The following is a 27721-nucleotide window of genomic DNA, read 5'->3' as shown; positions in this document are numbered from 1 at the left end:
CTGCCAGGGTTTATTAGGTCCTGCTCCGAGCTGGGAGAGCAAAGGAAAAAAGAGAAGAAGAAAGGCTCTGCAGAGCTGGCCGCGGCGCGGGGGGGGCACTCGCTGCCTCCCAACTGAATGACGAGCTGCAGTTTCCTCTGGCCGGCCCCGCTCGCCCTGTGTCATACACCCAGACTCATGATTCATCTCCTGGGCTGCTCACAACCTTCCAGCTGCCCCAGAGCTGCTCTCCACCGCTCACGGAGGGGCTGGTCCTAGCGGCCCCGGCAGCGGTCGGGGCTGGGAGGAGAAGATGGGAAGGCTCTGCGCGGCTCTCGGCATCCTGCTGCTGTGCGCCGCCGGCGCCTGGGGTAGGTGCAGCGCCTGGGGTAGGTGTACGCCTGGGGTAGGTGCAACGCCTGGGGTAGGTGTACGCCTGGGGTAGGTGTAGCGCCTGGGGTGGGTGTAGCGCCTGGGGTAGGTGTAGTGCCTGGGGTAGGTGTAGCGCCTGGGGTAGGTGCAGCGCCTGGGGTAGGTGTAGCGCCTGGGGTGGGTGTAGCGCCTGGGGTGGGTGTAGCGCCTGGGGTAGGTGCAGCGCCTGGGGTAGGTGCAACGCCTGGGGTAGGGATAGAGCCTGGGGTGGGTGCAGCGCCTGAGGTGGGTGCAGCGCCTGGGGTAGGTGCAGCGCCTGGGGTAGGTGCAGCGCCTGGGGTAGGTGCAGCGCCTGGGCTGGGTGCAGCGCCTGGGCTGGGTGCAGCGCCTGGGCTGGGTGCAGCGCCTGGGGTAGGTGCAGCGCCTGGGGTGGGTGCAGCGCCTGGGGTGGGTGCAGCGCCTGGGGTAGGTGTACGCCTGGGGTAGGTGCAACGCCTGGGGTAGGTGTAGCGCCTGGGGTAGGTGCAACGCCTGGGGTAGGGATAGAGCCTGGGGTGGGTGCAGCGCCTGAGGTGGGTGCAGCGCCTGGGGTAGGTGTAGAGCCTGGGGTAGGTGTACGCCTGGGGTAGGGATAGAACCTGGGGTGGGTGTACGCCTGGGGTAGGTGTACGCCTGGGGTGGGTGCAGCGCCTGGGGTAGGTGCAGCGCCGGCAGCGCTGCCGCTTGCTCCGAGCCAGCTCGGTTAGCCACTCGGTTGCTCGTTCCAGGAGTTTTGTGCCTTCCCAGGGTTTGTGACTTCCCGGGGAAAGCAATCGGGAGGGGGTTGGCAGCCTGAAACCTCGGTGCGGTTTCGAAGCGGTGGGCTCGGGCTGGGTCGGGGCCAGAGTTTGGCAGAGCTGTTCCTAGAGGCAAGCCCCGGGCTGGGTCACTGCCAGGCTGGCCGAGGCAGGGCTGTGCTGTCTACCCACGGTGTGCTCTGCACCGGGCTGGGACCTGTGCTCTGCCCTTCAGAAACAGAACACAGAGTGGGGGAGCTGGCAGGGCAGGTGGCCTCTGGATCCAGGGCAGCTTAGGTGTCAGTGCTGCTGTCCCTTGCTACTTCTTCTCGTGTTATTTTGGTGCTTTAAACCCTTCTGGCACCAGGCAACTGCAGGACAAATGCAGTTTGTGTACAGGGGTGAAAAAAAGCCTCTGCTTCGCCGTGTCTGAAGCCTGGAGAAGCCCAGAGGAGCAGTATCTCCTCCCCAGGTGTGCTGGCAGGGCTCACAGCGAATCCTGTCTCTGCACAACCTGAGCTGTTCCCAGCTCCTGAGCTGTAAATCAGCTCCATTGTTCTCCACTCCCCTCTCGAGGGCGTTTGGGGCAATACCGTTCGGGATGAAGAATCCCAGGCTTTGTTGAGAGGCCAGGAAGAGCCTAAGGCTCTGATCCGCTGCTGGATGGAGCTGTCATCAGCACAGGACACAGGACAAGCCCTGGATGAGTTTGCTAATGGTACAACCTTCTGTTGTTGTTGTTGTTAGAGCTCTTAATACCTTTCAGTGGTGGAATTCCAAAGCAGGTCAGGCTGTTTTCCTTGCTGTGAAGTGTTTTGGTTGCACTGCTGAGGAAAAGAGGAGCCTTGAGAGGTGTTACCATAAAGTGGTGAGAGTTGAGAAGTATCTGAACTGTTTTAACACGTGGAGTATCTAAATCCATTGAGTATCTGTGGCCCATTCCTCCCAGATCATTTAGACCCCCCCAGTGATACCCAGGGCACATAAAACCATTTTGCTTGCTTCTTACACTGCGTTACTGAGCTGCACTTTGGGGCTGTGCAGGTGAATCCTCTGCTCCTCTGCCTTGGTGCCTGTGCTCAGCTGAGCTCAGTGTGGGCCAGGTGCTGGCAGATAGGGAGAGGCTGAGAGCAAAGACAAAGCCCCAGGATGGTGTGGGCAGGAGGTCAGCCAGAAAAGCCCAAATCCTTATCACTGAGTCAAGCAGAAAGGGCCAGGGAGAGGGTTTAAGGATGGTCTGACTGAAATATTCTAATCCACTCTTCTGTGTGCACATTCTTGGTCAAATTGGCAGAAGGGGGAAAAACAAAGAGTGTGGCTGGTGGAGGAGGTTACTGGGAGGGCAGACTGGGGGACTAAGTAATTGTCTCCAGCCAGGGAAGGGTAATGCTCAGCCACAGACATCTGAGGTACTTGGAGTGCATCACTTCACCCCTCTGGGGGCTGCAGCACTGGTGGTTCCCATGCTGCCCAGTTTGTCTTTCTCTGTGTTTCATGTGTTGGGTCTTTTTTGGGGGGAGAGTTGGGCTTTTGGGTTGTTTTTTTTTAAGCCTGGGTCTTCAGGATGAGCTCAGCTGCTTTCAGAGTGAAAAACTGCAGCTTCAGTACTTTGGCTTGTCAGGGATTATGGCTAGAAAAACAAATCCTCAACGTGATTCAGAAACAGAAATAACAGAGCAGGGCCAGGAGGATGCTGAGAGGGCTGCAGCAGCTCTGCTGTGAGCACAGACTGAAAGAGTTGGGGCTGTGCAGGCTGGAGCAGAGGAGGCTCCCAGGGGACCTTCTGGTGGCCTGCCAGGATCTGAAGTGGGCTACAAAAAAGCTGGGGAGGGACTTCTGAGGCTGTGAGGGAGTGGCAGGAGTGGGGAGAATGGAGCAAAGGTGGAGGTGGGGAGAGTGAGGCTGGAGGTGAGGAGGAAGTTGTTGAGCAGGAGAGTGGTGAGAGGCTGGAATGGGTTGCCCAGGGAGGGGGTTGAGGTCCCATGGCTGGAGGTGTTTGAGGCCAGGCTGGCTGAGGCTGTGTGCAGCCTGCTCTAGGGTAGGGTGTCCCTGGACATGGCAGGGGGGTTGAAACTGCCTGATCCTTGTGGTCCCTTCCAACCCTGCCTGATTCTGTGATTCTAAAGCCCACAGAATGCCTTAGCTTAGGCTGTGCTGGGATCTTGTTAATCTGCTCAGGGCCAGGTAGGGTCCTGAGCCTGGGAAGTGTTGCTGGGCACTCACAGGGCCACGACCTGAAGGGGCAAAAGCTGCAGCATCCTCAGCCTGTGCTTCTGGTCCTGCATCACCCCAAGGACTCACTCCCCATCTCCCTCATGACACCAAACCCTGTATCCAGCCACAAAGCCAGTACTGGCAATGCCAAACCAGGGACATCTCAGCTGGGGGGTGGGGGAGTGGGGAGGATGCCTGCTCCCAGTATGTTGGGGTGATGATAACTCCCTCTGCTCATCACCACTGGAGCCCAGGGGATTTTTGACTCCTTCCAGGGCAAAAGGCATGACCTTGCTCCATCCAGCCCTGGGTGAGGAGCAGTCAAGAGTGGAGGTTGGGGAAGGTTCCTCTGTCCCCAAACACATCCATGGAGTGATGGAAACCACAGAAACCACAGAGAGCCCTGGGGCAAAGAGTGCAGGTGGGTATAGGACAAGTACCCACCTGTGGGGACCTCCTGAGCAAAGCCAGCATTGCCAACAATGGCATGGTGGCACAATGTGGTGGCAGACTCCAGGGCAACCTTGGGCCTGGCAGCATCCCTCCTGCAGGGTCCCTCTGTGCTGCAGCTTTACCTGACCCACAGGGCCACTGCTCTGCCCAGGTGGGACAGCCTGGCTTTGGTGTCCCTCAGTCCAAAATCAACCCAAACATTGGCTTCTCATCTCCAGCATGAAGTGGGACACCAGAGCAAGGATCCCTGGGCTGTGGGGTGGTGGCAGGAGGGGAGAAAACCACTGGGGCCCAGAGGCCATACAGAGCATGCACCAGATGCTGGAGAGCAGATGAGCTTTCCAGCCCAAAGGGACAGTCCTGGGGCTCTCACCCCAGAGCTCAGGCTTCACAGCCTGAGGAGAAGTGGAGCCTACCAGGGGCTCCCCTGGCAGAAATGAGCATGGGAATCCTCCACTGTGTGTCTCAGAGCAGCTGAGAGCAGAGAGAAGCCCACACAGGGGAAACTGAGGCAGAGAGCAGCTGAAGGACTTGGCTCAAGTCACAGGGGAAACCTGTTTGAGGTAGGATTTGGACAAAGATCTCTCACGTCCTGGCTGCTGGTGTGAGTGAGCCCTGGGTCCTGTCCCCTGGCTGGGAGAGTGGCAGGAGCACCCATGAGTGGCAGGAGCCCCTCCCAGCTCTGAACTTTCCCAGTTCTGGGGCAGAGCTGAGTGATTAAACAATCCTCCAGAGAGCTAAATCCCATCCCTGAGGGAACAAATCCCACACTGGCATTAATTAGCAGTTGGCCAGGAGTGTTGCTGCTGGTACTGGGTGCCATAACCCTCCCCCAGGCAGGCCTGGGACCTGGCAGCTGGACAGGGGCACTGCAGGGAGAGTGGTGAGAGTGGAAAGCACTGAAACACCTGGCACAGGCCAGATGACTGCCTGGCACCTCTCCCCGTGTCCTCCACCCAGGGGCCATGGTGCTGATCCAGCTCTCGCAGCATCAGGGCTCTCCAGGCACCTGTGCTCCTGGAAGCCGTTGAGACATTTGGGCCCATGCCCCCAGGGCTGGCAGCTCTGAGTGTTTAACTCTGAGCACTTTGAGCTGCCAGAGCTATCCCTGACCCCAAGAGGTGCCAGGATAATGCCCGTGTCGCATGCAGCTCAGGCTGTGGCAGCACCCTGCACGGCGTGGCAGCACCCTGCACGGCGTGGCAGCACCCTGCATGGCGTGGCAGCACCCTGCACGGCGTGGCAGCACCCTGCACAATGTGGCAGCACCCTGCACGGCGTGGCAGCACCCTACACGGCGTGGCAGCACCCTGCACGGCGTGGCAGCACCCTGCACGGCGTGGCAGCACTCTGCACAATGTGGCAGCACCCTGCACGGCGTGGCAGCACCCTACACGGTGTGGCAGCACCCTGCACGGCGTGGCAGCACCCTGCACGGCGTGGCAGCACCCTGCACAATGTGGCAGCACTCTGCACGGCGTGGCAGCACCCTGCACAATGTGGCAGCACTCTGCACGGCGTGGCAGCACCCTGCACAATGTGGCAGCACCCTGCACGGCGTGGCAGCACCCTGCACAATGTGGCAGCACCCTGCACGGCGTGGCAGCACCCTGCACAATGTGGCAGCACTCTGCACGGCGTGGCAGCACTCTGCACAATGTGGCAGCACCCTGCACGGCGTGGCAGCACCCTGCACAATGTGGCAGCACTCTGCACGGCGTGGCAGCACCCTGCACGGCGTGGCAGCACCCTGCACGGCGTGGCAGCACCCTGCACAATGTGGCAGCACCCTGCACGGCGTGGCAGCACTCTGCACAATGTGGCAGCACTCTGCACGGCTGTGGCAGCACCCTGCACAATGTGGCAGCACTCTGCACGGCGTGGCAGCACCCTGCACAATGTGGCAGCACCCTGCACGGCGTGGCAGCACCCTGCACAATGTGGCAGCACTCTGCACGGCGTGGCAGCACTCTGCACAATGTGGCAGCACCCTGCACGGCGTGGCAGCACCCTGCACAATGTGGCAGCACTCTGCACGGCGTGGCAGCACCCTGCACGGCGTGGCAGCACCCTGCACGGCGTGGCAGCACCCTGCACGGTGTGGCACGCTGCAGGCAGCGGCCCCAGGCTGGCACGCACACTCCCTGCCTGTATGCCAGTGAGCACACGGTGCTGTCACCGAGCTCCTGCCCAGAGACCTGACGCCACCCTTGCATCATTTCCCGCTCCTGCTACTTTGTGTTGTGTTTCCTGTGGCTGTGCTGCCCACGGCTTCCAGGGAAAGCCACCGATGGGGACAGGGCAAAGAAGAGACCCTGTGCCCGCTGCTCCGGGCTGGCATCTCCCAGGCTGCACTGTCCCCCCAGCCACGCTGGCACACAGCTGTGGTCTGCTCTGCCCGGGGAACTCTGCTGAGACACTTGTGCCCCGGGAGGGAGGAAGAGCTGAGGGTGGTTGCCACCACAGCCCTGACCCCAACCACAGCAGCCGTTGGCAGCAGGAACCGCAGAGCCACAGGGTCCTGCTCTGCCGGAGAAGCTCCTCCTGCCCTGGCAGGCACTGGCGCTGCCCTGAGGACCCTGCAGACATTTTGGAAGCCTTTAATTGGGACCCATACAGGCCAACCAGTCTCTGACCTTCACAATTGGTGCCATTATACATCTCCCAAAGTCCCCACTGCCACTTTACCCAGCAGAGCCCAACCTTTGCCCAGGGCACTGGCACAAAACGCTGCCAGCACACTTCTGGACTCGTGCCACTTCCCTCCCCTCCTTTCCCAGGGCTTGAACCCCAGCCAAGACCAGCTGCTTAGTGCCTGCACCAGAAGACACCAACCCACCTGGGCTGGGGACAGTGGGAAGAGATGGCAGCTCCCTAGTTCCTGGCAGGGTTGGATCTAGGGGTACCAAGCTGAGCCCCATGGAATTCGCCCTCCCTGCTGCCCCAAGATCTATGCAGGGAGGCACAAGGGAAGATGCCCAACTCTGACAGCAGTGTGGGCTGCACTCCAACATCTACAAGGCTGCAGAGATGAGGGAGCCCCTTAAGGAGCTAGCAGGTGGGAAACGATGCTCAGTCCTGGGCTGGTATCAGGCTGGGGAGGCTGTTCTGAAAGGGGCAGGGGGTCAGTGGGGTAAAAATGGTTCTCAGGCACTGGAACAGGCTGCTCAGGGAGATGGTGGAGTACTCATCCCTGGAGGTGTTTAAAAGACACCCAGATGTGGTGCTGTGGGTCAGTGGTAGTGGTGGGATTGTGAGCCCTGGCTGAGTCTTTGGGCTTGATGATCTCAAAGGTCTCTTCCAACCTCAGCAGTTCTATGAAGACCTGGATTTGGGGCTGGGAAATGGGTTAGAGTGGGAAATGGGTTAGAGTGGGATGGGAGCTGTGTCTGCTCCTGCAGTGCTGGCTGAGCACTGGGCACTTCAGCACACATGTGGCTTTGGGGCTCTGCAGGTTGTGACCACTTTGTTTTGTTGTTCCAGGGGGCAACATCTGCACCACCCGCGGGGTGAACTCCTGCAAGCAGTGCCTGGCTGTGAGCCCTCTATGTGCCTGGTGCTCTGCTGAGGTAAGAGCTGGGGGGAGGCTCAGCAGGGCTGAAGCAGAACCCCAAGCAGGACAGGGCAGGAGGGGATGAGCCTTTGGCCTATGGGACATGTGCTGGTCCCTCTCTTACACCCTTGAGCTCAGTCTCCATCTGTTCCCACCGTGTCTAAGCACATTCCCCATGGCATCTGGCTCTGACCACAGCTCGAGATGCCCATCACAGGACTTAAGCTGCCTGTTCTTGCCTTGCTCCAAAACTCTGCCCCTTCTCTGGGTGTGTTGGTGGGAGCTACATGGAGCAGGCTGGGAAATGCTGCTGTTTCCATTGGGAATTCACTTTTTCTCTCTCAAAAAAAAAGGTACTGAAAAAAACCTACTTTACTTCTGGTTTGCTTCTTGAGAACTCATTGTCAAGCTCCAGCTAAAGGAGCTGAATTCCTGGAAGGGCTGTGGGGGGAAATCAAACCCTACTGATTAGAAGTGAGGGTTTGGGGTTAAAACCCTCTTGCTGACCGGAATGAGGAGGGGAGGGCCGCCCAGGTGCCTGGCTGTGGTTAGAGAGCTAAAGAGGATGTGAGAGCTGAGCTGCCACTCTGAAATTGCCCTCTTTAGGTGAGTGAGAGCCTGGACGATCTGCCACCTTCCCCTCCAAAATGCTGCCCTGGGGGTTAGTCCATAGGCTAAGAGGAAAGAATTTCCAAGCGGATGGGAGGGAGCCCCAGGGCAGAGAAAAGGGAGGTTGGGATGTGATGAAACCACCTTCAGGGCTTCCCGGGGGAGCAGCTTCCCCTCTGGCAAGGCTTTTCTTGCTGTCTGCTTCTCCATCCATGAAACTCTGCTTCCTCTGCCTGTGCCCGTGGTGCCCACTGGGGCTGGGGAAAGACCTGGGAGAAAGTGATGCCAGCTGGCAAAGGCTGTTGGAGCAGGCACTTATGGCCTGATGCCTTGGAGTCGGTGTGTACCCGGAGGGGCTGCCTCTGCTTGCTGTGCCCATCAGATACCGCAGAGGAGCTTGCTGTGAATCAGATGCTTGTATCCCATCTTATCCCCCACAAGGAGTGGTTGAAATTGGGAAGGAGATAAGAGCCCAGATGGGGAACAACTGCCTTGGGCTGGGCTCCCTCCTTCCCAGCCACTGCTCCCGGGCCAGGCTGATGCCTTGAGGCTGCAGTGGGGGCAGGGATGGGTTGGGCTTTGTTTTGTTGATGTGATCCCTTTTTTATTTATTTTTTTTGCCTCCAGATCAGCCAAAGTTTCCAAAAAAGGCAAATCCTTGCAGTGGTGCTGAGGGCTGTGACAAGCAGCGAGGGGAACGGTGCTGCTGCCAGCGACCAGCCCCCGGGGGAGCCAGGCTGTGTGCGAGCTCTGCTCAGCAACTCTGCCGCCAACATCTGGACCCCATTGCCTTCATTTAGCAAATGAGGGGTTTTTGCTGTGGGTTGGTTTCATTTCCCTGGGGTTGGGGAGGTCTCTAATACGTCCCCACTCCCCCCCCTTCCTTCTTTTTAAAGGGACAGTGCTCTTATTTGTGCTCCCACTGCAGCCCTTTCCCACCCAGGCTGCCTTCGCCCAGGGATCTGGGAGGTTTCTGCTCCTCCATCCTGGCTTTGGACTGGAGGAGAATTTCACTGCTGCCCCCTGCGGCACTGACCCCACCGAGTGCTGATGTGGAGGAGGATTGGGGTTTGCTTATTTATTTGCAGTAACCTTGACCACTCTTAGCAACAAATGGATGTGCCCCATCCACTCACTCTGCCTTCTGGACAAGCCTCGGGACTGACATGTGCTTCTAAAACCACTATGGAGATGATCATGACCTTTTTCAGGGTCTCACCCACCCAAAATGTCACCTCCCTCTCCTTTTTTTTTCCCCTTGAGGGAAGGTGGAGGCAAGGCTGGACCAGGATTTGAGCTTGGAGAAGCTGATGGAAGGTTTTCAGCTTTCATCTGTGAGGGCATCTGTGCTTTGAGTCCTCCCAGGAGCTCTCCTGCAGAGAAGCTGATGCCGTTTGTGGTTGCCTGCAGACGAAAACAGAGATGCCCTGGGGATGGGTGACTCCTGAAGCCCTCCCCCACCCAGCAGTGAGGGAGCCTGGGGCTAGAGCTTCTTCCAGCACCCTGCCTGACCCTGCCCTTTATGATGGGGTTTGGAGGCAGTGATCAGAGGATAAAATCATCACATTTCCCACTCTGGAGTAGATGCTGAGTTGAAACCTCTTTCCCTGCTGTGGGACAGAGGTAGGAGGTAGAGCTAGGGAGCACCTCAGCTAAAGGACGGCTTGTGATGGTGGGGTGGGAACACAGACCCCTCCCCAGCATCCCCGTGGTGGGGAATTGATGCTGTCAGGGCTGGTTTGATGGGGAAGTGGTGTTTGCAGGGTACCTGTCTGTGGATTAAGTCCCTGCCCTGGGAGTTTGTCACCAGCAAGCTTGGGCTGCCACTGGGTTGCTGCTACCTGGGGCTGCGTCTGAGTTACTGAGTCTGGAAGTCATCAAATCAATCACAGAGTCACTTTGGCTGGAAAAGACCTTTAAGATCAAGTCCAACCATTAAGGTCTACAGACCCTGGGGAGAAAAACCAGATTAGGGCTGGGGGCTGTGAGGGTCTCATAGCCAAACGTCCTGTCAGTGGCACTGTCCTCTGCCTTTTGCAGCAGCTGTGTTGCTTGGGAGGATCTTGTGCACAGAGTCAGTGACATGTGGGGCTCCAGGGAAAGGGGAAGGATGCAGCCCTGGGGTTAAACAGCTCCTCCAGGGGGATCTCACAGTAGGAATGATGCTGCTAAGCTCATAAGGTGAGATCCTGGGAGCTCCCTGGGATCTCCAGGTGTTGCCCAGCACCACAGTCAGAGCCCTGTTTGCCCAACCTGCTTCTCACCCCCCTATTTAACAGTGATTTCCCCAGCTGGGACAAGAATTGTGTGAGGTGGTGGATGGGGTCTGGAGTACACCAGCAACTCTTCCAGCAGCAGGGAGCTCTGAGGGGTGGGTGGAAGGGAGCTAATTTAGGAGGATGACTTCTTTTCACTGACAGCATAGGGCAAGGATGGGAGCAGGAGGCCACGGGGGAGGACCACGCCTGCTGATGTATTTTCCTGGCTGTTGCCTGGTTGCTCTTTCCAGAGGGCTGTTGGCCAGCCTGGGCCTCCTGACACTGTTTGCAGTTCTGTCTTGTTTGCTTAAAACATATAAATCCATTCCTGGGTTCAACCAGCCTGAACCTGGAGCAGCCAAAATCCTGGATGGGGAAACCCTTCCAGTGCTGACAGGCTGCACGGTTGGGATCCAGGCTTCCCAGGGAGCTGGAACAGGCACAGCAGGATTTGTGCCACCCTTGTTTGCTGCAGGGAAAGGCTGTGCAGGTCATCTGCAGCAAGAGTTTGGATGTGGAACGATTTGGGCTGTGGGAGGCAGCTGGTGAAATCCTCTGGAGCAGAGGGAGGCTGCTGCTGCCTGCCCGGAAATCAGCAGCTGGGCTGGGAGAGAAATTCTTCCCATATTTGTCCTCAGGAGCAGCCAAAGCCCTTCTGATGGGCTGTGATAAGGGCCAGGAGCCAGCAGCTTTCTAGGAAACCAGGGACAGGGCTGGAACCCCACCATGACTCCAGACTTTGTGCTTCCTGCCCCTGACAGGCTCTCGACAGCTTCTCCCACAGCCCTGTTGCCTTTTTTGCTCTTTCTCTCCTTTTTTGGTCCTCTTCTCCCCTCGGCCAGCTCCACCCAGCAGGAAGCTGGAGAGATGGAGATAAGCCTGAACCCTTCTTGGACAGGAACTGAGCATGGCTCCATGCCATGGGGTCACCCACAGCAGGGCTGCTCCTTGCTCATGGTGATGCTGCTCTTGGCAAGGGGGCTGGACTCAATGATCTCTGGAGGTCCCTTCCAGCCTCTAACGTTCTGTGAGATGTCCAAGGGCACACGTTGAGAAAATGGGGAGGAAAAGGTGGCTCCACTTCTGCCAGGCTTTAGAAAACAATTACAAACTCCCAGCCTCTGGCCCATCCCCCCCCAGCCTGCCACCTTCTCATCCCACAGGATCACAGGATATTAGAGGTTGTGGAAGGGACCCGAGAAGATTGAGACCAACTCCTCCCTGCCAGAGCAGGACCACACAATCCAGCACAGATCACAGAGGAACACATCCAGACAGGCCTTGAAAGTCTCCAGGGAAGGAGACTCCACAACTTCTCTGGGGAGCCTGTGCCAGTGCTCTGGGACCCCTCCAGTAAAGAAGTTCCCTCACCTCACCCTCCTCCTGCCACCCCACACAGAGGCTGCCCTTATAGATCTGCCACAACCCAAACCCGAGGCTGCAGCTGCCGGGAGTCAGGAGGGGGCTGGGCAGGGACATGTTGCCCATCACTCCTTGGCAGGGGTTGCTGAGCTCCCCTGTGAAGCACAGGAGACCAAATCCTGCCCTGGGCCCCAGCAGCACTTGCCAATGATCCTGGATCCCCTCTGTCTGCCACCTCCCTCAAGCAGAGAGACCTTGTGCCCTAGAAGGCCTCTTAGCCCAGTCTTGCATCAGGTGTGCTAAGGCAGGGGCTCTGCAGGGCAGGAGGGTCCTCTCCTCCTGGTATTACACCCCAGGGAGAGCTGGCTCCTGACCTGTGCCCCTCCTGCAGGTCATGCTGCAGGCGTCCCCCCGCTGTGACCTCCGTGCCAACCTCCTGCAGAACGGCTGTGGGCAGGACCACATCGAGGCCCCCACCAGCAGCGTGACCGTCCTGGAGAACAGACCCCTCAGCAGCAAGGGCTCAGGGGGCTCCACCACCACCCAGATGAGCCCCCAGAAGATACAACTGGACCTGAGGCCAGGTAAGAGCCCCCAGACTGCTGTGGGAAGGGAAGATGCAGTGGGGATAACCCAAAGGGCTCCGGTGATGTGCGACCAAGGTTGTCTGACGTCCATCAGGGCTGCACCAAACCCTCTGAGAACATCCCTGATGGGCAGCCAGGCTGCCTGCGAGCTGCTGCTCAATCTCCTGGCTCAGTCCTGTAGTATCCCAGGGAGCAGGATGGGATGTACCTCCAACAAGGCACAGGCTTACTTCATGAAGCCCTTTAGACCTCAGCTGCTGCTGCAGTGTGAGTGCTCCGGTGGAAGCCAGCCCATGTCTGAGGAGCTGCAGGGCAGCTGGCAGGGCTGGGGGCTGGGCTGCCAGCAGGTCCCTCTGATTTCCCAAGCTCCTTTCAGCCAGGCAGGCTGGAGCCAATTAGCTGTTCTGGGCCTTTGCCAGCCTCGAGGAGTTCCAAGAGGTGCCAGGCAGGAGGCAAAGCTAACAGACCTCACTAGCCCAAGGCTGCAGAACTGGTCTGGGGAATGTGGAGTGAGTGGAGCCATCACCATGCCCTGCCCCACACAGAGCCCACCCCCAGCCACCCACTCATGGATGACTTCCAGTCTCAGCAGGAGCAGATTTGGTCCCTTGTGCTCATTAAAACCCTGGGGCCAAATATCAGTGGCTGACAGCACATGGCAGGCTGTGGACATCCCTGGGCCTGGCCAAGAGCAGTCCTGACCCACCTGAGTGACAGCAGCCTGAAGTGTCCCCATGCAGTGAGGACATGTAGCAGCTAAGAGGCCCTTGGTCTGTTTTAGGGCCACAGATAGTTAGCAGCAGGCAGGTGGGTGTGATGCTCAGGAGAGGGGCAGGAGCAGGGTGCAGTGCTGTAACTCTCTGCTCCTTGGAAGCAGCAGAAAACCCAAGCTTGGTTTTCATCTCTGCCTATCCAAGAAGGCTTGGCACAAGTCATAGAACCATAGAACTGTTTCTGTTGGAAGAGACCTTTAAGGTCATCCAGTCCAACCCTCAACCCAACCCCACCAGGGCCACTAAGCCATGTCCCCAGGTGCCACAGCCACAGGTTTCTTGAGCACCTGCAGGGATGGGGACTCCATCACCTCTCTGGGCAGCCTGTGCCAAACCCTGACCACTCTTGCAGTGAGGAATTTTTTCTTCTCATGTCACACTGTTCATGCTTGGGGAGTCAGCTCTGAGCAGCAGATCTGCTCACATCCTGGCAATGAGAGGCTTGGAATACAAGAGCCTTAAGCCACATTTATGAGCTGCCCAGGGAGGTGGTGGAGTCCCCAGCCCTGGGTGTGTTTAAAGCTTGTTTGGATGTGGTGCCTGGGGCTGTGGTTTAAGGGGAATCCTTTAGAGCAAGGCTCTAGGTTGGACTTGGTGCTCCTGAGGGGCTTTGCCAACCTCCATGTTGCTGTGGCTCTGTGATTTGCCATCTTCAAGGAGTGCACAGCATAGCTGCTGCCCTTTGTGCCTCTCCCCTGTACTCAGCACTGGTCAGGCCACACCTAGAGTACTGTGTCCAGTTCTGGGCACATCAATTCAAGAGAGATGTTGAGGTGCTGGGAGGTGTCCAGAGAAGGGCAACAAAGCTGGTGAGGGGCCTGGAACACAAACCCTATGAGGAGAGGCTGGGGGAGCTGGGGGTGTGCAGCCTAGAGAAAGAGGAGACTCAGGGCTGACCTCATTGCTGTCTACAACTACCTGAAGGGACATTGTAGCCAGGTGGGGTTGGGCTCTTCTCCCAGGCAACCACCAACAGAACAAAGGGACACAGCCTCAGGTTGTGCCAGGGGAAGTATAGGCTGGATGCCAGGAGGAAGTTGTTGGCAGAGAGAGTGATTGGCATTGGAATGAGCTGCCCAGGGAGGTGGTGGAGGCACCGTCCCTGGAGGTGTTCAAGCCAAGCCTGGATGAGGCACTTGGTGCCATGGTCTGGTTGACTGGATAGGGCTGGGGGATAGGTTGGCCTGGATGATCTTGGAGCTCTCTTCCAACCTCATTGATTCTATGATTCTATGATTCTAACTGTGATGTTGTGCTCCCAGCACCTTCAAACCATCTCCTGGGGTCCCTGCCAACCCTGTAGGTTGATTTCTCTCCCTAGCCCTGTGATGAGTCCCTTTGCTCCTCTCCCCACTGCCCTGTCACACCGCAGACGACTCCCAGGTCTTTCGCGTCCAAGTGCGCCAAGTGGAAGACTACCCTGTGGACATCTACTACCTGATGGACCTGTCCAACTCCATGAAGGATGACCTGAGGAACATCCAGAACCTGGGCACCAAGCTGGCCAGCCAGATGCGCAAGCTCACCAGCAACCTACGCATCGGCTTCGGGGCCTTCGTGGACAAGCCAATCTCCCCCTACATGTACATCTCTCCTCCAGAGGCTGTCACCAACCCTTGCTATGAGTAAGTCCCAGGCTGAGGGAGTCCTGTGAAGGATTGAAGTTCATGGGACACCACTAGAAGCTGGCTGGAAAGCCCTACCCGTGGATTTCAGCAGGGAGCTAGGCAGGGCTTAGACCCTGGTTTTGGAAAGGTCCTCCTCCAGCCTTTGGCTTTGTCCTCAGGCTCTTGGAGTGGTTGGGTCTCTCCAACACATCCTGAACAGGACTCACAGGGTATGGCTGCAGGGTGAGGATGAGAGCTGGGACAGTCTCTAGGCATGGGTGTGTTTCTGCAACACATCCTGAGCAGGAGCAGGAGACATGGGATGGCTGCATGGTAGGGATGAGAGCTGGGACAGTCTCTAGGCATGGTTAAGTTTCTCCAACATGTCCAGAATAGGACTATGGGATGTGGGATGGCTGTGTGGTGGGAACAAGAGCTGGGACAGTCTCTGGGAGTGGTTGTGTTTCTCCAACACACCCTGAGCAGGACCAAGGGACAGAGGATGGCTGCATGGTGGGGATGAGAGATGGGATCTCCAACACACCCTGAGCAGGACCAGGGGACATGAGATGGCTGCATGGTGGGGACGAGAGCTGGGAGAGTCTCTGGGAGTGGTTGTGTTTCTCTAACACATCCTGAGCAGAAGCAGGGAACAGAGGATGGCTGCACAGTGGGGATGAGAGCTGGGAACTCCAACACCTCCTGAGCAGGACAAGGGGAGGTGGGCTGGCTGCATGGTGGGGACGAGAGCTGGGAGAGTCTCATTGGCTGGCTACTGTCCTCCCACAGGATTGGGGACACCTGCCTGCCCATGTTTGGCTACAAGCACGTGCTGTCCCTCACGGACGAGGTGACACGCTTCAACGAGGAGGTGCAGAAGCAGAAAGTCTCACGGAACCGGGATGCACCTGAGGGTGGCTTTGATGCCATCATCCAGGCCACTGTCTGTGATGTAAGGGCAAGAAAGAATGGCTGGGGCTGGGAAAGAGTCATCAAGCTGGGCCTAGAGGGTTAGCAGAGACCACCCAACACCACCAGGGCGGGACTTGTAAGCCCTTGGAGCTGCTGCAGGGCTCATATCCAGAGAGGGTGAACAGTGGACATAAACTGGAACACAGGAGGCTCCACATAAACTGGAACACAGGAGGCTCCACATAAACATAAAGCAAAACCCTTCCACTTCCAGGGTGGGACAGGCTGCCCAGAGAGGTTGTGGAGTCTCTGGAGGCATTCAAAACCTGCCTGGACATGTTCCTGGGTGACTTACTCTCAGCCATCCCACTCTAGCAGAAGGGTTGGACTAGATGAACTTCAGAGGTCTTCCAATCTCCACCGTTCTGTGATTCTGTGACATTTCCAGACCAATAGCCAAGGCAAGGCAGGAGCAGCACCTGGTCCTGGGAGAGGAGCAAGACTGGTGCTTGGGAGCTGCAGATGATCCCAAGTCAGCTCTGCAGTAGCCAGCCCAGAAGAGACATCTCCTCCTGCCCTTGATTTTGCTGGGAATGGCAGAGGCTGCATCCCTCAGCCATTTGCCACCTTGACTGACACTCTGCAAACTAAACCCCCTCTCCCTTGCCCAAGCAGCTCATGCCCCCTGCCAGGACCCACAGCCCTTCCCTGGGGGAACCACTGTCATCGGTTCCCTCTCCACGGCAGAGTGGTCCCTACAGCCAAGCCATGGCAGGTTGGGTGGTGGCAGCCAAGGCAGCAGTGGGCTGATGACACAAAGGGCTGCCCCTGGGAGCATGACTGGGAGCTGCCTTTTGCTGCAGGAGAAGATTGGCTGGAGGAATGATGCTTCCCACCTCCTGGTCTTCACCACGGATGCCAAGACCCACATCGCGCTGGACGGCAGGCTGGCTGGCATCGTGCAGCCCAATGATGCCCAGTGCCACATTGACGAGGACAACTTCTACTCTGCCTCCACCACACTGGTAAACCCCAGCCCATGCACGGCCTTGGGCTGCTCAGAGCTCTGTGGAGGGTCCCTATGGGATAGGAAAAGGGGCCCAGCCCTTGCTGGAGAGCGTGATGGGCACCAAGGTGCCTGGGGGCACACATTGCTAGGGTATGACCTCTCCTCTTCCCCAGGACTATCCCTCTCTGGGCCTGATGACTGAGAAACTCTCTCAGAAGAACATCAACCTGATCTTTGCTGTGACAGATACAGTTGTTGGCCTCTACCAGGTAACAGTCACCTTCTGGGGGTGGAGGGGGGGTCCTGAGGAGCACTCTTTGCAGGTGGCCTGGGTAACTAGACATAGCATGGAGGTCTCCTGACCTATCAAAGCTCCTTGGGCAGGGTTTGGCCCAGCTGTGGCCCGTTCACCTGTCACAGGCAGACCATGCTTATGATGTTTCTCCAGAACTACAGTGAGCTGATCCCAGGCACAACTGTGGGCACCTTGTCCAGAGACTCCAGCAACGTCCTGCAGCTCATAGTGGACTCCTACGGGGTGAGTGTGCAGGGTGATGGGCCCACAGCTGCCCTCTCCCCCCCTGAAATGGACACAGCTTCACACTGCAAAAAGCCCACACACAGGCTCAGCAGCTCCCTCAGTCCTGAGCATCCTCCCTGGACCAGCAGCAAGCATCTGCCTCCAGCCACATGTGCAGGGACCCTGGGGAAGGGACATGACTGTGCTCACCACCTGCCCCTTCCCATCCTAGAACGCACTTCCCTGTGGGGAATGACACAGCCAAGTCCAGACTTGGGGCACTTGGCCTTGTTCCCGTGCATGGGAGAGCATCACTGTGGTGCTGAGGGGAGCCCAATGACTAAACCTTGCCCAGCCTGTGCTGTCATCTTCACCACTCCTCTCTCCTGCAGAAAATCCGCTCCAAGGTGGAGCTGGAGGTTCGTGACCTCCCCGAGGAGCTCTCTCTGGCCTTCAACGCCACCTGCCTCAACGACGAGGTCATCCCTGGGCTCAAGTCCTGCATGGGGCTCAAGATTGGGGACACGGTGAGGAGCCTGCTCATGGGTTGGGTTTTCTTCCCCTTTATGTAGCAGTGCTGCCAGCTCATCTGATGCTTCCCACCAGCACCATCTGCCTGCCCCACAACCTTCTGAGGGACAGACAGAAGATAAAGGTACAGACAAAGATACAGACCCTGTGTGTCTGCAGTGGAGAGAGGTGTCCAGCTGGGCAGGTCCATGGAGGAAAATGCCCTTTTGAGTCTGCTGCAAGCCAGCTCTGCTCTGCTACCTCAGCCCAGACTGCTGGTCACAGCACATGGGATTTAGCCTGGTTACTGTGGCAGGCAATGCCCCAACCCAAACCAGGCTGGGACACCTTTGGAAAACTCAGAGAGCTGTTGGGAAGAGACCTTTAAGACCACTGAGTCCAACCATTAACCCAGCACTGTCAGGTCACCACTAAACTATACCACTTCACAGCTTTGATGGTGACTCCACCACTTCCCTGGGCACCCTGGTCCAGGGCTTGACAACTCTTTTGGGGAAGAAACTGTTCATGTCCAACATAAACTGCCCTGGTGCAGCTTGAGGCTGTTTCCTCCTGTCCTGTTCCTTGCTCCTTTTAGAAGAGACCAACCTCCACCTGGCTCCAACCTCCTTTCAGGGTGTCACAGAGAGCCACAAGGTCTCCCCTCAGCCTCCTTTTCTCCAGGCTGAACAATCTCAGTTGCTTCAGCTGCTCCTCATAAGACTTCCAAGCTCCTTAACCCTGTTCATCACAGAAACATCCCCTCAGGAGCACCAAGTCCAACCCATATCCCTGCTCTACAAGGTGCACCCTAAACCATACCCTCCAGCACCACATCCAAACAACTTTTACACCCAGGGTTGGTGACTCCACCACCCCCTGGACAGCTCATTCCAGTGTCTGACCACTCTTGCTGGGAAAGAAAGTTTCCTAATGTCCAGTCTAAACCTCCCCAGTGGCAGCTTGAGGCCATTCCCTGTTCTTCTATCACTATTTACCTGTGAGAAGGGACCAGCACCAACCTCTCCACAAGGTCCTTTCAGGTAGCAGCAATGAGGTCTCCCCTCAGCCTCCTCTCTTTCACACTAACCACTCCCATCTCCCTCAGTCACTCTTCATGAGATTTGTTCTCCAGGCCCTTCCCGAGCTTCCTTGCCCTCCTCTACACTCACTGCAGCACCTCCACATCCCTCTTGTACTGAGGTGCCCGAAACTGACCACAATACTCGAAGTGTGGCCCCACCAGAGCCGACTACAAGCCTGCAGCAGGCACCCCAACACCACACTGCTGCTCCTGACACCTGGACCACGCTCCTCTGCCTTCCAGGTGAGCTTCAGCATCGAGGCCAAGGTGCGGGGGTGCCCGCAGGAGCGCCAGAAATCCTTCACCATCAAACCCGTGGGCTTCAAGGACAGCCTGACGGTGATGGTCAACTTCCACTGCGACTGCGACTGCGAGAGCCGCGCCGAGGCCAACAGCTCCGCCTGCAGCCACGGCAACGGCTCGCTGGAGTGCGGCGTGTGCCGCTGCAACCCGGGGCGCCTGGGCTCGCAGTGCGAGTGCTCGGAGCAGGAGTACAGCCCCTCGCAGCAGGACAACTGCAGCCCCCGGGCCGGGCAGCCGCTCTGCAGCCAGCGCGGCGAGTGCGTGTGCGGGCAGTGCGTCTGCCACAGCAGCGACTTCGGCAGGGTCAGCGGCAAGTACTGCGAGTGCGACGACTTCTCCTGCGTCCGCTTCAAGGGGCAGATGTGCTCGGGTGAGTGCTGCGCCGGCCGGGCAGCAGGCGCCGGGCAGCAGGCGTCGAGCAGCAAGCGTCGGGCAGCAAGCGCCGGGCAGCAGGCGTCGGGCAGCAGGCGCCGGGCAGCAAGCGCCGGGCAGCAGGCGTCGGGCAGCAGGCGTCGGGCAGCAAGCGTCGGGCAGCAGGCGTCGGGCAGCAAGCGTCGGGCAGCAGGCGTCGGGCAGCAGGCGCCGGGCAGCAAGCGCCGGGCAGCAAGCGCCGGGCAGCAGGCGGCGGGCAGCAGGCGGCGGGCAGCAGGCGCCGGGCAGCAGGCGTCGGGCAGCAGGCGCCGGGCAGCAGGCGCCGGGCAGCGTTGCCCGAGTTCGTGGGTGTGGAAGTGCTGCGGCCGGCTCTGGAGCCCCCGGCACAAGAAGGGTGTGGAACTGTAGGAGAGGGTCCGGTCAGAGGGCTGGAGCAGCTCTGCTGTGAGGACAGGTTGAGGGAGCTGGGGTTGTTGAGCCTGGAGAAGGGAAACGGTCCAGGGTAGGTCACATCACACTGAGGCTGTTGGCATAGAATCGTAGAATCAACCAGGTTGGAAGAGACCTCCAAGGTCATCCAGCCCAACCTATCCCCCAGCCCTATTCAGTCAACCAGACCATGGCACTAAGTGCCTCATCCAGTCTCTTCTTGAAGACTTCCAGGGATGGTGCCTCCACCACCTCCCTGGGCAGCCCATTCCAATGCCAATCACTCTCTCTGGGAAGAACTTCCTCCTAGCATCCAGCCTGTACTTCCCCCAGCACAACTTGAGACTGTGTCCCCCTGTTCTATTGCTGGTTGCTTGGGAGAAGAGCCCAACCCCCACCTGGCTACAATGTCCCTTCAGGTAGTTGTAGACAGCAATGAGGTCCCCCCTGAGCCTCCTCTTCTCCAGGCTAAACACCCCCAGCTCCCTCAGCCTCTCCTCATAGGGTTTGTGCTCCAGGCTTTTCACCAGCTCCTGTTTGTGTGAGATTAAGTGTCTATTCCACCTGGAGAAAAGAAGGCTTCAGGGAGACCTTAGAGCAGTCTCCCAGTACCTGAAGGGAGCTACAGGAGAGCTGGGGAGGGATTTTGACAAGGGCTTGGAGTGACAGGATGAGGAGCAGTGGTTTAAAGCTAGAGCAAGGTAGAGAAGGGACATTAGGAAGAAGTTCTTTACCATGAGAGTGGTGAGACACCTGAACAAGTTGCCCAGAGAAGTTGTGGACACCTCAAGGAATCAGAGAATGGTAGAATTTGAAAGGGACTTGTGGAGATTGAATCTGATCCCCCCCCCCACCAGAGCAGGATCACTTAGGGCAAGTCACACAGGAACATATCCAGATGGGTCTTGAAAGTCTCTAGGGAAGGAGATGCCACAACCTCTGCAGGCAGCCCCCTCCAGGGCTCTGCCACCCTAACCAAAGTCATCCATGGAAGACCAGGCTGGATGAGGCTTTGAGCAACCTGGTCTAGTGAGAGATGTCCCTGCAGGGCAAGGAAGTTGGAGCTGGATGATCTTCAGGGCCCCTTTCAACTCAAGCCTCTTACCAGCCTCTGATAATGGAGCTGAGGACCTTGGGTTTCCCCACCATGAGCAGCTGGTGCCCTCAGGGAGCCAAGTGCCTGTCCCTGCTCCCTGATTGCACAATGGCTGCCAGGTTCAGTGGGTGGAGGGACAATGACAAAGCTCTGCCCCCAGCCTGGGTGAGCTGTTAATTAACAGGATCTGTCTGCCCCTGCTGGCATTGACCCCATCCCACTGAGCCACATCTGGCAGACTGTTTCCATGCCTTGTCACCCAGCCTGGTGGCTCTGTTTTCCTGTGACTCAGCCCTAGTTCCTCATGACTGGGTTACACATTTATTTCTCATGCTGGTGGCCCCCAGGCCATGGTGGGGATGGTGCCTGGTGAGGCATGAAACATACATAAAGGCTGAGTGCCAGGAGGCTGGAGCCAGGCTCTGCTGGGTGATGCCCAATGACAGGCCAAGGGGCAACAGTGGGAGTTGAGGCAGAGGAAGCTTCATGTAAACATGAGGAGGAATTTTTTCACTGTGAGGGTGCCAGATCCCTGGAACAGGCTGCCCAGGGGGGTTGTGGAGTCTCCCTCTCTGCAGATATTCAAAACCTGCCTGGATGCATCCCTGTGTGATTCTGGTATGGGTGACCCTGCTTTGGCGGGGGGGCTGGAGTGGGTGAGCTCTGGAGGTCCCTTCCAGCCCCTGACATTCTCTGATTCTGCCATCTCCCTGCTGAGGGAGCTGGGGCTTGGAGCAGAGGAGCCTGAGGGCTGCCCTCATTGCCGGTGACAAAGATGTGCAGGGCAGTGTGGGGAGGGTGGAGCCAGGCTCTGTCGGTGATAGGACAAGAGGCAGTGGGTGCAAGCTGGAGCAGAGGAGGGTCCATGGGAACCTGAGGACAAACTTCTTCCCTCTGAGACTGCTGGAGCCCTGGAGCAGGCTGCCCAGAGAGGCTGTGGAGTCTCCTTCTCTGCAGACTTCCAAACCCCAACTGGATGCATTCCTATGTGAGCTACTCTGGCAGGGGGGTTGGACTGGATGATCTCTTCCAAGGTCCTTTCCACCCCCTGGCACCCTGTGGTGCTGTGTGCCCTTCCCAAAGTGTGCTGCTGCTCTCGGGGCTCAGGCCGGCGCGTGCCGGCTCCGCGGCGCTCTCCCTGCTTGCCAGGTCTTGTCTTGGAGCTGGAATCAAACCACAAGTGAAACAGCCCCAGGCTTTGGCAGGCATTAAGCACATCTGTCTGTCTGTCTGTCTGTCTGTCTGTCTCATTAAACCAGTCTTGGTGAGCCTGCAAAGCTTGTGGGGCTTTTCCCAGCAGTTGGCTACCCCTGACTGGTCCTGGGCTGGGAAATCACAGAATCCTAGAATTGTTTTGGTCAGAAAAGACCTCTAAGGTCCTTGAGCCCAACCATCAACCCAACACAACCGTGGCCATTAAACCATGTCCCCCAGTGCACTGTGCACACGTTGATTGAACGCCTCCAGGGTTGTGACTCCACCTCCCTGGGCAGCCTGTTCCGATCCCTGATCACTCTCACAGGAAAGGAATTTTTCCTGGTACACCTTAGAGCAGCCTTCCAGTACCTGAGGGGGCTACAAGAAACCTGTGGAGGGACTTTGTGCGAAGGCTTGTGCTGACAGGACAAGGGTGATGGCCTTGAGCTGGAAGAAAGGAGATTGAGACTGGAGATGAGGAAGAAGTTGTTTACTGAGGGTGGTGAGACACTGGCACAGGTTGCCCAGGGAGGCTGTGGATGTCTCTTCCCTGGAGGTGTTCAAGGCCAGGTTGGATGAGGCTTGAGCAAGCTACCCTGCTGGCAGGTGTCCCTGCCCATGGCAGCAGTGTGCCCAGGTGGCCAAGAGAGCCAATAGCATCCTGGCCTGCATCAGGAATGGTGTGGCCAGCAGGAGCAGGGAGGTCATTCTGCCCCTGGACTCTGCACTGCTTAGACCACACCTTGAGTGCTATGTTCAGTTCTGGGCCCCCCAGTTTAGGAGGGACATTGAGATGCTTGAGCGTGTCCAGAGAAGGGCAACGAGGCTGGGGAGAGGCCTTGAGCACAGCCCTACGAGGAGAGGCTGAGGGAGCTGGGATTGGTTAGCCTGGAGAAGAGGAGGCTCAGGGCAGACCTTATTGCTGTCTGCAACTACCTGAGGGGAGGTTGTGGCCAGGAGGAGGTTGCTCTCTTCTCTCAGGTGGCCAGCACCAGAAGGAGAGGACACAGCCTCAGGCTGTGCCAGGGGAGATTTAGGCTGGAGGTGAGGAGAAAGTTCTTCCCTGAGAGAGTCATTGGACACTGGAATGGGCTGCCCGGGGAGGTGGTGGAGTCGCCGTCCCTGGAGCTGTTCAAGGCAGGACTGGACGTGGCACTTGGTGCCATGGTCTGGCCTTGAGCTCTGTGCTAAAGGGTTGGACTTGATGATCTGTGAGGTCTCTTCCAATCCTAATAATACTGTGATGCTGTGACACTGTGATACTGTGGTACTGTGAAGGGGGGGATTGGAACTCGATGACCTTTGAGGTCTCTTCCAACCCTACCCATTCTGTGCTCTGCGGGAACACCTGAGGGTCCTGATGCCCTCTTGGTCTCCTGCAGGCCACGGGCAGTGCAGCTGCGGGGACTGCCTGTGCGACTCAGACTGGACTGGTGACTACTGCAACTGCACCACCCGCACCGACACCTGCATGTCCAGCAACGGGCTGGTGTGCAGCGGGCACGGCTCCTGCGTCTGCGGCAAGTGCGACTGCACCCAGCCCGGCTCCTACGGCCTCACCTGCGAGAAGTGCCCCACCTGCCCCGACGCCTGCACCATCAAAAAGTGAGAGAGGGGAGAGGCGGCACAGGTCACGCAGGTCATACCCCACTAGGGAGTTGGCAGAGAGCTGGCGTGGGCCATATCCCAGGGGGGAGCTGGGGTGGGTCATACCCCGTTAGGGAGTTGGCAGAGAGCTGGGGTGGGCCATATCCCAGTGGAGAGCTGGGATGGGTCATACCCCGTTAGGGAGCTGGCAGAGAGCTGGGGTGGATCATATCCCAGTGGAGAGCTGGGATGGGTCATACCCCGTTAGGGAGTTGGCAGAGAGCTGGGGTGGATCATATCCCAGTGGAGAGCTGGGATGGGTCATACCCCGTTAGGGAGCTGGCAGAGAGCTGGGGTGGATCATATCCCAGTGGAGAGCTGGGATGGGTCATACCCTGCTAGGGAGCTGGCAGAGAGCTGGAGTGGGTCATATCCCAATGGGGAGCTGGGGTGGGTCATACCCAATTAGGGAGCTGGCAGAGAGATGGAGTGGATCATATCCCAGGGGGGAGCTGGGGTGGGTCATACCCCATTAGGGAGCTGGCAGAGAGCTGGGGTGGGCCATAGCCCAGCGGGAAGCTGGGGTGGGTCATGCCCCATTAGGGAGCTGGCAGAGAGATGGGGTGGATCATATCCCAGGGGGGAGCTGGGGTGGGTCATACCCCGTTAGGGAGCTGGCAGAGAGATGGGGTGGGCCATATACCAGGGGGGAGCTGGGATCAGTCATTCCCCATTTGGGATGGATCATAGCCCAGCAGGGAGCTGGGGTAGGTCATACCCCGTTAGGGAGCTGGCAGAGAGCTGGGGTGGGCCATATACCAGGGGGGAGCTGGGATCAGTTGTTCCTCATCAGTGAGCTGCAAGACTTGGGATGGATCATAGCCCATTGGGCAGCTGGGATGGGTCATGACCCACTGGGGAGCTGCAAGAGTGTTGGGATGAGTCATAACCCATTGGGGAGGCTAGCAAAGATCTGGGATGGGTCATACCCTGCTGTGGAGCCAGCAGAGAGCTGGGATGGGTCATTTCACATCAGTGAGCTGCATGAGTTGGGATGGGTCATACCGCATTAGGGAGCTGTCAGACAGCTGGGATGGGTCCTACCCCTTTGGGGAGTCAGCAGAGAGCTGGGATGGGTCATATCCCATTGGGGAGCTGCAAGAGTCGGGATGGGTAATTCCCCATCAGTGAGCTGCAAGACAGCTGGGATGGGTCATACCCCACTGGAGAGCCAGCAGAGAACTGGGATGTATCCTAACCCATCGGGGAGGCTAGCAAAGAGCTGGGGTGGGTCATACCCATCAGGGAATTGGCAGCAGTGGCGGCAGGAGCTTTAACCACCTGCAGCTGGGCTGGGGTTGCAGCGATTTCTGCAGCCTGAGACTGAAAGGTGTGGGTGGTTCCCCGGGCAGAGCACGGCAGAGCTCACCATACCTCCCTCCTCTTCCTCAGGGACTGTGTGGAGTGCAAGAAGTTCGAGCGGGGAGCGCTGGTGGAGCAGCAGTCCTGCAGCCGCATGTGCCGCGACGAGATCGAGACGGTGCAGGAACTGAGTAAGAGAGGAGACCCAACCCCTGCCCTAGAGCATGGACATCCTGGGGGCTGGGCACACAGTCTGCTCTCCCCCCCGGCACGGGGGGCTCTGAGCCTCTCACTCCGGCAGGTGACAGGGGCAAGGACGCTGTGAACTGCACCTACAAGGACGAGAACGACTGCGTGGTGCGCTTCCAGTACTACGAGGACTCCAGCGGCAAGTCCATCCTCTCCGTCATCGAGGAGCCAGGTGAGCCTCAGCTGGGGGGGGCAGAGCGTGCAGAGCATCCATGCTAAATGGGGGGAGTTTGTGTCCCTTCCGTAACTCCCACCTCTGCCAGCCTCGCAGAGCACTGCGGTCGGGGGCTGAGAGAGGTTAAAGAGCTGCTTTGTTCCCTGCTCTGTGCCGCTGGGGCTGTGATTTCCTGCCTGGCTCATGTTTCCCCATCATGTAGCTCCAGTACTGCACCCCCACGTTGAGGCCAAGGATGGGGGCTCAACCTTCCCACCGCCCTCATTCTGTTTCTGCCTCCATGGGTGTGATTTTCGTCAAGAGAGACAAGAGCTGGTTCCTGTTAGCCAGGCAGGAGCAATGTTTTGGCTGCATGCCAGGGCTGGGACATGGCAGCTCCTACCATGCAGAGCTGCCCTGGGGTCTGCAGCAACCTTGAGCTCTGATTTCCAGCTGGGCTGGGAGCTGTGTGACCACAGACCCTTCAAAAGCAGGGCTGGAGCTCACTTTCCTTGGCCCCTGTGCCTGGAGGGGAGAGGCAGGTGAGGGCTGGGGTGGCTGCACAGCCTGGGCAGGGGAGCAGGGTGGGTGCTGGGTTCACACCAGATCTTGCCACCCTGGTTTGCCAGCACTGTCTTGGTGGTGCAGGTCATCAGCCAGGCTGGTAGCTTGGAGATGAACTTCTACCAGCCCAAGGACTTGGGCTCTTGTGTCATCCCCCTGCATGGCCAGGACCTGTGATTCTCCTGACCTGGCTTACTCCAGCCTAGGGTGCATGCCCCTACTCTGTAGTAGCTTAAGGACCTCATAGATGAGGATCCCTCTTTCTAGACCCTGCCATGCTCAAGGGTGGAGGCTCCTGCTCCCCAGTGGAGGATGAAGCCCTCTTGAGACCAGAGGAGTTCCACGTACCCAGAGCCAAGCAGCCACTGAGCTGCTTTTAATTGCCCTGGGGGTGCTGAGCCCCTGCCAGCCCTGCCCTTCTCCCTCCTCCAGACTGCCCAAAGGGGCCAGACGTGCTGGTGGTGCTGCTCTCGGTGACAGGAGCCATCCTGCTCATCGGCCTGGCTGCCCTGCTCATCTGGAAGCTCCTCATCACCATCCACGACCGCCGGGAGTTCGCTCGCTTCGAGGAGGAGAAGGCCAGGGCCAAGTGGGACACGGTGAGGGCCTTGGGTTGGGTGTGCTGGGCAGGAGCCCCTCAACCCCCACAGCCCCTGGGCTGAGTGGATCCAGATCCCAGTGCTCCCAGCACGGGAGCCCAGTTGCTGTCTGTGGTCCCAGAGCATGATCCTTAAGGACCACTTTGCCCACCCCTTTATGAGGCATGGCAGTGTCACAGCAGGACTCAGGGTGACACTGCCAGCCTGGGCATCACTTGCCCAAGCAAGTGGTCCCAGGGGTTGTGCAAGTGTCCCAAGTGACTTTCCTACCTCCAGTGTATCCCGAGCTCTTGTCACCAGTGTGACCTCTTACTCACTGCCCACAGCAGTGTTTCCATCCCGTGAGTGAGCTGGAAGGTCCCTCCTGCCACGGGATGCTGGAAGGGCTGAGGCACCCAGAGCACAAGGGAAGGGAGGTGGGACAGTGCCTGTCCTCCACCTCCCCAGAGAAAAGGGGTGGGGTGGATCTTTCAGGAGCTCTTGCTGGTTTTCCACAGCAGCTTTTCCCTGCTCTCCCCCACAAAACTTTATGGGGAGTCATCAAACTGCACAGCCAGAGCCACGAGTGGCAGCATGGATCCATCCCTTGATGCTGAAATGGTGCCTCAGTTTCCCCAGCTGGAAAGCAGAAGCAATGCTGATGCCCAGCACAAACTGATGATGCTCTTTGTCCTCCTCCTCCTCCTCCTAGGGTAACAACCCTTTATATAAAGAGGCTACATCAACCTTCACCAACATCACCTACCGTGGGAACATGTAAGGGTGCCACATCAGCACTGGCTGTGGGGTCAGCTGAGGATCCAGGGCACCTTCTGGAGCCTGGTTTACAGAAGAGCCTGTGTGTGTCTCTGCAATTTAACAACCCCTCAGCTGCCTGCCAGGCCCTGCTGCCCATCCCCCCACCGGACGTGCTTCCCACAGCAGACCTCTCATGCTTACCTCGGTGGGTCGCTGGCAGGAGCTGGTGACCCCTGCACACACTGAAGACAGAAATGGGACTTTGTGTGCCCAGCCAGGCTGGGAACCCTTAGGTGCTCTTCAGGCCAAGAGGATGTGGGGAGCAGCTGCTTGAACTGAAGGCTGAGCTGTGCTGTCCTCCATGGCCTGTGCTGGTGAAGCTCTGCCCACTCGTGCACTGGACAGATGTGGTCCCCTGGGTACAGGAGTTGCCTCCTTAGGGGACAGGGCAGCTACTCTTGCTGCCAGCAGGCAGGAGCTGTGGTGTGGCTCT

The 27721-nt window shown here is 58.3% G+C and overlaps 1 protein-coding gene across 1 annotated transcript; it reads left to right on the top strand.

Moving 5' to 3' along the window:
* ITGB3 (integrin subunit beta 3) lies at positions 1–27685 on the top strand. The gene is made up of 15 exons (XM_064174457.1): positions 1–350; positions 7278–7363; positions 11968–12160; positions 14309–14561; positions 15333–15495; positions 16319–16480; positions 16638–16733; positions 16913–17002; positions 17377–17511; positions 18822–19251; positions 23358–23580; positions 25015–25115; positions 25226–25345; positions 26324–26490; positions 27182–27685. Exons 1-15 carry the CDS (start codon positions 293–295, stop codon positions 27248–27250), a joined length of 2346 nt encoding a protein of 781 aa, XP_064030527.1. The 5' UTR covers positions 1–292; the 3' UTR covers positions 27251–27685.
* Positions 27686–27721: the final 36 nt, after the last annotated feature.

This window comes from Pogoniulus pusillus, chromosome 40, assembly GCF_015220805.1.
Source record: "Pogoniulus pusillus isolate bPogPus1 chromosome 40, bPogPus1.pri, whole genome shotgun sequence".
In the NCBI taxonomy this organism is placed as follows: Eukaryota; Metazoa; Chordata; class Aves; order Piciformes; family Lybiidae; genus Pogoniulus; species Pogoniulus pusillus.
Note: the sequence above shows the minus strand (reverse complement) of the source record. Positions and strands in the feature narration are given on the sequence as shown.

Excerpts from the sequence above, each read along its gene's own strand:
- ITGB3 (XM_064174457.1), top strand. The coding sequence starts at position 293 with ATGGGAAGGCTCTGCGCGGCTCTCGGCATCCTGCTGCTGTGCGCCGCC. Across the intron at positions 15,496-16,318 it reads TCCAGGCCACTGTCTGTGAT|GAGAAGATTGGCTGGAGGAA; the intron begins GTAAGGGCAAGA and ends CTTTTGCTGCAG. Across the intron at positions 16,481-16,637 it reads ACTCTGCCTCCACCACACTG|GACTATCCCTCTCTGGGCCT; the intron begins GTAAACCCCAGC and ends CCTCTTCCCCAG.